Source organism: Neodiprion pinetum, chromosome 2 (assembly GCF_021155775.2).
Source record: "Neodiprion pinetum isolate iyNeoPine1 chromosome 2, iyNeoPine1.2, whole genome shotgun sequence".
In the NCBI taxonomy this organism is placed as follows: Eukaryota; Metazoa; Arthropoda; class Insecta; order Hymenoptera; family Diprionidae; genus Neodiprion; species Neodiprion pinetum.
Genome location: NC_060233.1, coordinates 36,216,855 through 36,228,556, shown reverse-complemented (window position 1 = coordinate 36,228,556; position 11,702 = coordinate 36,216,855). Strand labels below are relative to the sequence as shown.

The 11,702-nt window shown below is 44.9% G+C and overlaps 1 protein-coding gene and 1 long non-coding RNA gene across 3 annotated transcripts; one reads left to right on the top strand and one right to left on the bottom strand.

Moving 5' to 3' along the window:
- The first annotated feature begins 5,072 nt into the window (after positions 1 to 5,072).
- On the top strand, positions 5,073 to 7,681 carry LOC124211649 (uncharacterized). 2 transcript variants are annotated; one of them, XR_011176380.1, is made up of 3 exons: positions 5,073 to 5,370; positions 6,522 to 6,885; positions 6,971 to 7,681. It is a non-coding gene; the product is annotated as an uncharacterized lncRNA (long non-coding RNA). The 2 variants fall into 2 exon arrangements; XR_006881492.2 differs by having other exon boundaries at positions 6,522 to 7,681.
- Positions 7,082 to 10,619, bottom strand: hry (bHLH transcriptional repressor hairy). Its single transcript, XM_046610946.2, has 3 exons — positions 9,954 to 10,619; positions 9,090 to 9,185; positions 7,082 to 8,940 (listed from the first exon to the last, which is right to left on the bottom strand). Exons 1-3 carry the CDS (start codon positions 10,098 to 10,100, stop codon positions 8,104 to 8,106), a joined length of 1,080 nt encoding a protein of 359 aa, XP_046466902.1. The 5' UTR covers positions 10,101 to 10,619; the 3' UTR covers positions 7,082 to 8,103.
- Between the last annotated feature and the right edge of the window lie 1,083 nt (positions 10,620 to 11,702).

Genomic DNA, 11,702 nt, shown 5'->3' with positions numbered 1-11,702 from the left:
AGAGTCCGTTGACTGTTACCCGACAGATCTTATTCACTATGTTTCATTCTCACTATGTTTCATATATATATATATATACATACGCGAGGGCAAAAAATACGCGCTCGTTTTATCGGCGTGCCGATTCCGAATACGCGAAGAATTTTTATACATACCTATATGCGTACGAGAATAAAAAAAAAATACAGCCATACACACGTGTATGCGTACATGCGTAGGCCGCGTGTAATAATCTCAGTTTCTCGCGTCGCCGGCTCGTTCGACGTTACAAACATACGTACATTATCTGGCGTCGTTACACGCATGCCTTGACACACGTGTCATTACAGGCGCGTACCTACGTACGTATACTTACATATGTATATACATACGATAGCGAGTGCACGCGGCTTCGCGGCGTCAGTAGCGTGGCGGTGTTTCGAACAACGTGGTTACAACGCGCATGCACACGTCGCCTCTAAATGAACTATGGAATACCTAGGCAAGCGGCTAGGTGGTTTCCCTTTCGAGAACGAGGCGACGCCGCGCCGTCTTTCCCCCCCGCCTCCTCACGACCGGCGATTTCCCTCTCTCTTTAGGTATTAGCCATCCGGCGACTGGCAGCGGCGCGTGTCAACCTTGCCGTGTCCTTGAAACAACGCCGCAGAACCGACGTAGAACGCGATCGGCGAACGAGGTAAGCTGCAGGTATGATAGCCCTTGATATGAGTAACGAATCAGCTGATCGGCGACCCTGCGAGAGGGAAGGCCGAAGCGGCCGAAGCGATCGTAGCGGCGAATACGCCGCGCGGTTTTCCAGTTCACGGTTGTTAACAATATTTGTTTGCTTTTTTCTTACATTTTTTTATTTATTTTTTTTTTTCTTTTATTCGATGCGAGAATCTACCTGCAGCGAGAGACGAAAAAAATTATTCCGGTGGGATAGCGGATTTGCCTGCAATGAATATAAAAATATAGAGATAGCTGTGGAGAACAGTGGAGGAAATTTAGCGAAGGCTGTGTTTACGTAAACAATCCACACCGCGTCTTCCTACGATTGTGCGTATACTCGTCCAGTAGGGGAAACAACAATTTATTATAATCGTGTGATGTGAGGGAAAGAGAAAAATTATTTGTTTTGTCGTTGAAGCGAGAGAGCGAATCGAATGAAGATAACGTAATAATGGAATAGAGCCTCAGTTTTATCCTCGTTTGTTGTATAGTGCGCTATCGAATTACCGATAGAAACCTCGGACCACAATCGTATCAAACACGTCACACGTGAAACAATTTATTCTAAGAAGGAAGAACTGCAGGATATATTACGCCGCGATAGTCTTTGTTAGAAGCCAACATTTTATTCTCTTCATGATAATCCATGCGGGATAGTTTATTTTTATAAATCTTCCTCGCTTTGTTTTCCGGTTAAAACTGATAAGTTATTATTTGTTACTCAGCTTTCTTGTATACTTACGTACATACGCGTATGGGGAACAGGATATTAACTTTATACCGTATTCACCAAGGTCTTATCGCGTCTTCCTTCCCTCAAATATCCGGCAAGATCGACGAACTGAGGCAAACTGAACAAGAATCAGTTATTACCTGTCGCTGTTCACACGTAAGCACGTAATGTAAACACGATAGAGATTAGTTTCTGTATATACATCTTTGCGTATATATATATATATTTATAATCTCAGTGTATATATATATATAAAACCAACAGCGCGAATATCACGCCGATAAATTGAGAGGGTATCCTGTTTGATGGCATATATTGTACACCTGCGGCTGTTAACGTTACGGCGAGGGAATTAATTGCGTGTATAATTTAATAGAAACTCGAGGAGGACAAACGCAGATTGCGAAGGAAGGAGGACGTTGCCCATAGCCCGAAGGGCTCCGGCAGCTTCGTCGAGTCGTTGTCGTCGTCGTCGTCGTCGTCGGCGTCTTAAAGTCAGAATCACATATGTATATTTTTTATCTCGATCTGCGCACGAATAACGCGGCGAGTCGCGGCGCCCGCCCCGGGCTTTCTCATCAAAGAAGACACCTTTTAATTCAATCGCGGACGTTATTACGAACAGAGGTTGCCATTTAGAAAACATCTTTCATTGTCACTTGCTGCGGAGGTTGCGACCAGTTTAAAACGCCGATCGCGACTCCTTCGAGAGCAGCAGCGGATATTTTCTGATCGTCTCGCGTCCTCGGCCGATTGCGAATCGCGGAGATGAATTATTGCGCAATTGCGGATCAAGCGCAACTCGGAGAACCTTGGATTAATTATCAACGGTGCGCAGTTGTAGGTAGCGGCTGAAATTTATCGCCAACTCCTGAGGCCGATTAGAATAGATTTCGCGGCTATTTTCCCAGGTTGAAGCGCACGGTTGCAAATTGCGACACATGCCATCGCTGCTCCGGAGATCTCGTCTCATTTGTCATTTAGAATGTTTTTCACTCTGGAAAGGCGTATGCGTCCGAAACAAATTACACCGCCCCAGGGAGGCTGAAAGTCTTGATAATATGCGCATATTTTCGCAGGTTTTGCGCGGGTCTTGTATATACGATCTCCGAGCCGCATACGATCAGCGACGAACCGGTACTTTTTTTTTACAGGTGATATACTTTGTAGCGTACGTTCCGACGCACTGATTTCTATGTGGAATCAAAAACGGCTGTTATAGTTTTTCTGTCGGGTGGAAAGAACAGAACGTTTAGAATATCGAATTTTTAAAGATGTACAGTAATTTATAATAAGTCTTAGAATTTTGAAATGTAAAAAGTTGAGGAATAGAAAAGTCAAAATGTGGTTTTTACTTTTGGCCTTCCTATATTTCTCGATATATTTCGACATTGCACACTTTGAAAGCCAAATGTAGAATAGTCAGATCAAGATATGGATAACTGTGATAAAATAAAAAAATTCTAGATTATTACTATACTAAAATTCGCATTTTCGAAGATTCGATGTCGCAATTCTCTTACCGCGTGTTCATTCTACATTTCTGTCTGTTGCTTGTAATTTCTGTTCTATTGTAAAATCGGGGCTCGTTTCGTCCAAGTAGAATAATACCCATTAAATTTTAGAACAATTTCCACGTGCAATTGGTTTAAATTGTCGAATATCGGATAGTAAAAGTTTCTGCGTTCGAGGACATTTTAATCGAACGAATCTCTACCGTATGAATTCCAGATTATAATTCTATACCATCGAGCCGACTTTTAGGATGAAAAACCGTTCATCGATTAGTGTAAAATAATTTCGGCAAAAAAATATGCAGCAAACGTCTTGTACTGCCAATAAATGGCACTGTTCTCAGTTGAATTTATCCACTCCCGTTCCGTACCACCGCGTTGAAGCTGGAGGACAAACGTCGCGACCGTGAGCAGCGGGGGATATTTTCCCAGGTTTTACGCAACGCCCCGGAGATATCCGAGATCGCGTTTGCGAGCGTGTCGAAAAGCTCGAGCAGGGAGCGAGGAAAAGGTGAAAAATAAATGATCAGTACAACCGAGGCCCGTTATCGCGGTGGGAATTAGCCGGCACCTGAGAGACCGCCTGGTGACGTCTAGAATCTGGCACGCACTCCCGTTCTCCATGCTAATTGAACGCCTTTTCTAAACGCGCGTGACTATCCGCACGTGCCGCACACGGATCCCGGCCTCACTAATTGTAAGCGGTTTGTGCCTCGCGGCGGCTCGTCTATAGTCGAGTTTCAGAATTCGAGATTAATTTTGTAGATACGGCTGAAGAGACTGGTAATAGGTATGACACTCCCGCCGAAGATCCGACTCGGTGTAATTTTACATATTTTTGTATACGTTCTCGGGATACTTTATCGTTCTTGACTAGAAAATTGCGATTCTCTTAATTGGCTGACACGATGATTTTCGTTTTTTACTATTTTCATTCTATAATTGTCGTTTTCGGAATTTTTATTACAGGCATTCAAACGTACCGAATTACGACGTCCGTAATATTCATAGACTTGACAAATTATTGCTTTCTTTGCGCATGTTTTATCTTGCCTCGAGATCGAGAGTAAAAAAGTGCGAAATTTTGGAATTTGAGAATTATTTTTCCGATCGATCTGCTAGATACTGTACTCATTCTCTCTACGTTAAGGTTTTTATTGTGTAGAAGTTTAAAAAATAACGGACGCCGGTTAAATACACGGAGAGAATTTTGGTGTCGATGTTTGCTCTATTGCTTATCCATAATTACAATAAAATAAGTAAAGTTACACGAAATCGCATGATGATTGTAAAAATACAGAAAAAAAATGTCAACATACTTAAATATTATACGTAAATATTTCACAACTCCTCGAACAAGCACGGAAAAACCTTCTACATCTATCGTTACATATCGATCATTATTGTCGTGCAAACAAGTCGTTGAAGTTAGACAAGAAATCTGCGAGAGTCCCCGCGAAGACAGCGCGATGTATCCGCTCGCGTTTGAATGTAATTTGTCGGTGGGCGATAATTTTTATCGCCATGATGGTAGCCAAAAGAGATGAAAAAATCGACATCTTACGATTAGACGAAGAGATATAAAACCGATTATTATTATACTCGCCGGCACCCACACGTCGTCTAGATCATCGTTATCGCTCGACCGATATTTTCACCTATAATCCGATAATCGTGCTTGAGAAAATGCAAGTAGGTGGGTACAAATATCGTATACACGAATATAAAACACACACATACGTGCCGAAGGCGGAATTATACCGACGCAAATTAATGCCGGACTCCCGTAGGTGTGATGTGTGCACGGCGTAGAGCGAGTATCTGTAAGTATCATTATAGATACCTACCCGTAACGCCGGCAAAGACTTTGTCCGTGAAGATATTACGCCGAGAGCAAATAAACAATATATTCACGTCCGCGTGTCGGAGGCATTAGAGAGCAAGCAGGAGTGGAGACATTTATGCACTTGCTCGCGTGTGGGTGTGCGGATAATATGATAAACGTCGTCGGAGAGTCGGAGGTGGTTTGTTGTACGGATTAACGGATACGTCTCAATTCCAGAGTACTTACAATGCGTTAGCCAAGAACAAGGCCGTGGGGCGGATTCGTGTCCATCCGCTTCGGAAATCAAAGGCCAGTTTCAAATGTGGAACGCGATCGAAACGAGCGACTGACTAGCCGTACTCCAAATGGAAAAAGCCATGCTTCAACATCGCGGAATTACGAGAGCTAGATCGACTATCGTATTCCGCATACGATTTCTTATCGATCTACACGTGTATAAAGTTCGCACGCGCCACGATTATCGCGGTGATAGTGTATCTACGGATTTGTCGGTTGGACCGAATTGGTCGCGATGCCTTGGCTGATCCGTCGAATCTCGTAATTTTGAAAACAGGGAAACATCGAGCGTAAGTATAAAGTTAAAAATGATTCTGACTTTGCTATACGTTTACTGTACAAAAGATCGTCGATCTACGAAATCGGCTAACAAATTTACATATTCGGTGCAGCGATTTAAATTACTGTGTATTTATCTTAAATTTATAGTGAAAATTTTTGATTTTCAATTTTCTAAATTGTGTAAATTGTGTAAACGGTAAATGTATGGTACATTTCTCTGTTCCGTATCCGAATAAAACTTACAATACAGTGTAGGAATTTCAATTCAGAAATTTTTAACAGTCTAGTCTTGCGAATTCTTGCGCTGCTTCTTTCGACGCAGCCAAGTTCAGCCGGAGGTGGCCCAATGGCCCACGGTTCTATGGGATACGTAAATAAACGACGAACACACGCACTTCCCAATCTCCGAAAAAAGAGGAGCGGACAGTTGACAATGCGCCTGCATACCAGTCTGCGGATAAACTAAAACGATTATTCAAAAACAGTCGGAAAAGTTGTGATGGAAAATTTTCGAAATCGCAACAAATTTTTTAAGGTGACCGAAAAGTTCCTTGCTGGTTTGGATTGCTGCAGCCTTATAATTGGCACTGAACCAAAATTCTAGCTAGCAAGGTTTAGTCTATAAGTTTCGTCAATTGTCTAAAAAACAAAAAATTGGTACAGATCAGTACCTCTTGAGCTCGTTTTTTTCTAAAGTTAGTTGAGTATTTACAATTATATTTCTCCTCAGTTCTAACTTCAACTTTCACTTTTCTTCGCGTGACAAAAAATTGCAACAAATTTACCGAAAATCACAATTCTCTCCTTAGTTTTTCTGTCTCTCTTTCCCGTTTTTCTCGCTCCATCGTGGGGCACGCGAAATTATACAACCCCTTGGTATTTTTTCTTAATTTGTTCTCTCTTACTTGCCGTTAAAATGTTACCTGCAAAAACAGTATACGAATTATAAAAAAATATCATCTCGATTTTAAATGTTTTCTCCTTCGTTTGCCCCGTGTTTTTGAGCCGATGATTCTATTTCGATAAATTGGCAGCTGTCGAAAACAGGATAATTGAGTTCGTCCCGATATCTCGGCTTGGAAAACTCAAGAAAGAAATTCGTTACTCCCTGTTGTGATATACTGGTCAAAGTAACTTTTGTCTCCCCTGTTTCCCGTAGGCCATACACACCCTTTCGCCCGAGCGATCGTCGACGAAAAAGAATGCCAGGACCCTCGGCGAGACATCCGGGCTCTGAAGGGTTTCGCGTCATCCCGCCAGGCGGCAGCAAGTCCTTGCAAAGGGTTTCGGCGGCAGGACGCACGCTGGACTTTTTTTGGTGCTCGAAAGGCGCGCACCGTGCTCACCGAGAGCCGGACGCCGAGGAGTGGGAGAAGATGGGTCCTTGACTTAACTCGCGGTTAGTCGCTCTCCAGACGTGCAACGTGTGTGAGATGCGAGCGGCGAACCGGACCGAAGGAAGCTGATTTCTTGTTCAAGAAGCGAGCAATTTTTAATGGCACTTTGCAGACCGATCATTTTTTGTAAATATATTTTTCGGATAGTTCGATGAATTCTAATACTACAGAAACGGCATGGTTTTTTTTTTTTTTTTTTGGAATTTTCAAGTAGAAGAGCCAGAATCGGCTTCGTGAAACGATATGAAGACGTCAGAGTCGGAGTATAAAGTACAAAGGGAAAGGAGGTGTGCGGCGGATGGGGTTGAACTGACGAGTCAAATTAAAGGTTTTAATAAAGAGATCAATTTATTTGACACTCTTGTTGTAATAAGCGTGCTTTTCTATCGTCATAATAGACAGGAATAATAAACTCAATCTTTTACACTCATAAATATAAATAAAACATTCTTACATACGTCCTCTCTTTCTCTCTCTGTCTCTCTTTCTCTTTCTTATCTACCTATATCTCCTCTCCTCTACATATTCTTTCGTCAACTTTTTCTCGTCGTATCTCGCAATTTCTTACATCACTAAACCGTCTAATCGGATAATCATAACAAATTAATTACAAAATTCTTATACATCTATTATAATTTACACAACGTTATTACACATTTTATTTTTATTCTGTTTAAACGTTTTTTTTCTCTGCAGCGCGATTTACGTACACAAGAAACATATAAGGTATTAATTATTATTAATGGAAGACTTGAGTGATTCTTGTTGCGTAAGGCACTTATATAGTTTAATAATCGTAGAGGGTGACGGGGGTACAATAACGTACGTTATACCTACACTTTACAGTTTACTATATTTACATTTCTAAACTGTCGGATCGTCAAGGTTCAAATGAATTTCAATCAAATAGGTTTCCGAACCGTTAGTAGAAAAAAAACCAAACCATTACACATTTATATTTTCATTTCTTCTTACTCTTATCCATCGTCAATTAGTCTCGGTTAAAGTCCACAAGTGGCAAATATCTCTATATATACAAAACAACTCTAGATACACGATCTACAACAAAGGCACTGTTCAAGGCACTGCCCAACAGGTTAATTATTATACTGGCCGACATCGCGGAGACACTCACTCTCTACATCCCTAAGCTCTAAGTCGTTACATCATTCTCGTTGGAAATAAGAAAATGAATGAAAATCATAAAAAAAAATAACAACCAATCAAAGTCAAAATAAAAACGAAGATCAATTAGTCTTTGTCGGGGAAGCCCAAGTCATCGATATTCTCTCATCTCTTGATTCGCACAGGCGCGTTAAGGTAAATCTTCGATAAATCTCCTCCTTACCAAGGTCTCCAGGGTTTGTCCTCGACCTCAGGAACGACGCTCTTCCTCATAACGAGAGCGAGAGGTTTCTGCAGCGGCGCACTGTAGACCCGGGGATCGAACTCAGGGTCGCTGGTGTATCCGTTCGCCGGTGAAGTGGCGACGTCTCTGTGGCTTGCGGTGGTGGTGAAGGGTGAATTCTGCTCCCTGAATGTGGGCGGAGGCGCCTCAAAGGCAACGGGACTGCCGGCCGAGGTGGAGGTCGAGCTCGTCGAGGAAGAGGACGAGGATGCCGACGCGGTTGAGGCCGTCCTCTGGGGGATCGGTATCAGGGTGGGTAAAGGCGACGCGGGGGCCGGCGATGCCGACGGTGACGCGACGGGTGTCGCCTTGGCGCCAGCGGGCAGAACGAGGGCGATGTCGCCGTTGGGAAGGCGCGTCGGTACCAACTGGAGTCCCGTCCCGTTGGCGTTCGTGAAGAAGATGCCGTTCGACTGCTGGACCTGGATCCTGGGTGTTGCGTCGACCTGCGGCAGGATGTGGACCTGGAGTTGGGTCGCCGGCGCCGCCGGCTGCACCGGCTGCTGTCCACTCTGGCCGTTCGACGTCGTCGTCGAGTCGACGGGGCCCAGGCACGAGGCCAAGTGCGCCATCAGACGTCGCTTCACCGACGCCTCGAGGCCTGGGAACCGGCCGACTTCTCCTGCGCATTCTGTGAATCCGGCACGGAACTTGTTCAGCACGTTCGGATCTGTCGCCGCCGCAAGAGCTACTTGCTGACGCTGCAACGTCTCCAGGTGCTTTACCGTCATCTCGAGGATGTCAGCTTTTTCCAGCTTCGAGTGTCTCGCTGGCTGTAATCAGGAATTGGAGAAACACGGTCGTTAGTCGAATGCAGTCTTGCCGCTGCAGAGGAAAGGATACGGAAGAAACAGAATGAGAACAGGACTAATCCTCACGCCTGTTTCACCTGCTGAGCTATTCGAAAATTATAGATACTTACGTCTTTTTTCATCGCGTCGAGTATCAGGGTCTTCAGATCATTCAGGCAGTTGTTAATCCGAGCCCGACGACGTTTTTCCATTATCGGTTTATTGCTCTGTAATTCAAAAAGAACATCATCGTCGGTTAATTTCAGGGTCACGAATTTAAAGCGTGCTTACAAGAAAAAAAAAAATAAATAAATAAATAAAACGAAAATAGGCACAGGAAATTTCAACCCGGAAAGCAGTGGAAAAGAAGAAACTGGCCGGTGGGATTATTCGCGGTATTAAAGCCGGCCGACGGCGACGTTCTACTTTCTCTAGGCACTTGGACGCGTCGCCTTTAACAGCCTGCCTACAATCGAATCGAGCGCTAGACATTTTCGCCTCAAAGACGACAAGTGTCCGTCGGTTCAATGACTCTTAGAAATCGGAAGCTGCAGGTGTCTCCGTAAAATCGAAATAAGAATGAAAATCCAAATGTGTTCCGTTAACCCGCACCCAACTGAACACCCTTGAATAATTCGCTCCGAAAAGACGCGGAGTGGATCTCGCAACTTTTGAGTGATTGAAATTTCGATCAGAAAGAAAAAAAGAAGAAACAACGCTGATAAAAACGAGAACAATTTTTCACATCGAAAGGCAAAAAATCGGACCGTTCTTGCCATCTTTCCAATTTCTTGACCAGCCAACCGGTTACACGACTCGATCGGAACGTTTCAAGAACCTTGTCGGGATTTTAGGGTGTTCTTTTCGAACTAGGTATCCAACAGCTCCGAAACGTGCTCAAGATTTTATCGAATTTATTCCTTATGTTTCGCTAGATTTCTTAAGATTTCTTTTTGTTTCCCATTATCTCGAGAAAATATAGAAGAGACACTAACCCGTCGATTTTCCCCGGATCGTCTGGTGGTTGAAGTCGCAGTCTGAGCAGGAGGTTGTCCTGCCTCCTGAGGCACGTGTTGGGTCTGTGGCGCAGAGCCCACCGTGACACCTCCGGTTGGCATCGTAGCACCAACTCCGGTCACCATGATTTAAACGTTATAATCTCACCTCAGAGAGACGAAACCGGGCGTATACAATCTCGTTTTAATCAAGTTTAACTATCCTCTCCACTATTTTGAAAAACAATGTTTTTTCGTTTTTATTTAATATATTATTTCACACTTCACAGGTAGGTAGTAAAAATAATCCAAAGCTTCTTCGACGGCGATTGATGACGGCGAACGAATCACTTTGTTGATTAAAAAACCAAAAATTCTTAAAAACCACGTTCTTTTCTTTTTCGTTAACGTCCACACTCGTCCCGTAATCCGATCGGTGGTCAATTTCGTAAAATGAAAAAGTTTGGAATTCTTTATCGTAAATTGCAATCGAAGTCGAAGCTTCAATCATCCGCGGCCAATTGCCAGATCGCTAGATCGCTCCTAGGCTCGACCTGTCGCTGAGCGCATCGGAGCTCGACTGACTCGCGTACTCGCTGCAGTCCGACGTTTTCTGGCTCTAGACTCCGACTCCTCGAACGAGCCGACCGTCCTCGACCGCTGGGAGGGGGAAACGACCCCCTCCCCCCCCCCCGCCCTGCCCCTCCGCAGCCACTTTTGGCCGACGGCGCCGCGCGGCTGCACGCTTCTCGACCCCCACCTCCGGCCTGCTCGAAGCGACTCGTCCTGACGCGTCTGGCCGTCGAGCTTTGCGGTTGCCTTGAGATCCGCACATATCTACACATTTACCTACTACACATTCTACTATACCTGCACTCCCGGCAGTCTGCGGCTTATCTGTAGGTCGTGTTTCGTTTCCCCGGTGTTTGGAATATTCCGCAAGTGCGAGTAGATCGACAATCGCGTGGGATCGCGACACGCGGAATAATGTAGCAAGCTCGAGGCATCCCCGAGAAATGTCTTTTGCGGAATAATCGTGAGTCTGAGTTTATGAAGCGGTTTTTCCGCCAAGTGTAATTGCTAGTCATGACATCGTGAATCGTCCAACTACGCCGTACTTTAGCCGCGTTATTAATAGTCGCGTGCTGAGCACTCGGTTACGCGAGAATATGAGAATTAGGAAATCCTGCTTTCTTTGCGGTTGATCGGAGTTCTTTGCACTCGGGATGTGATTCACTGACGCGATAAGTAATACGAGCGGGGTTATCGCGATATCCGGTGTGTTGGTAAAAACGTCGCGGAATCGTACCAGCAGCCTAAGTCAAGGTTTACAATTTCGTCGGTTCGTCATGGCACCGCTCAAACTACTCGGCGTTTATACGGACCGTATTGCACGCAACAAGGCTGGCTGATCTCTCCTTCTGAGTGTGTCAGTCGTGCGGAGTTTCTTGCATCGTTCTCGTCATAGTCTCGTGCACGTGGGCGAGGGGTCGGAGGAGGGCGAGTCGCGCCGGGAAGCGGCTCGCGACCCCCGGAGCGAAATAGATAACGCGGTGCATCCGAGGCGCGAGTGGGACGGCGATAAACGCACGCGTCGAGGGGAGGCTGGAGAGTGAGAGGAGCAAGTATAGCGAGCTTGGGAAAGTGGAGGGGGGAGGCTACGCGCCGACGGAGAGCTCGAGCGACGGGCGAGCGACAGAGACGCGAAACATCACCGGCCAATCGGCGAGCTCCTATTCGATCCGTCGC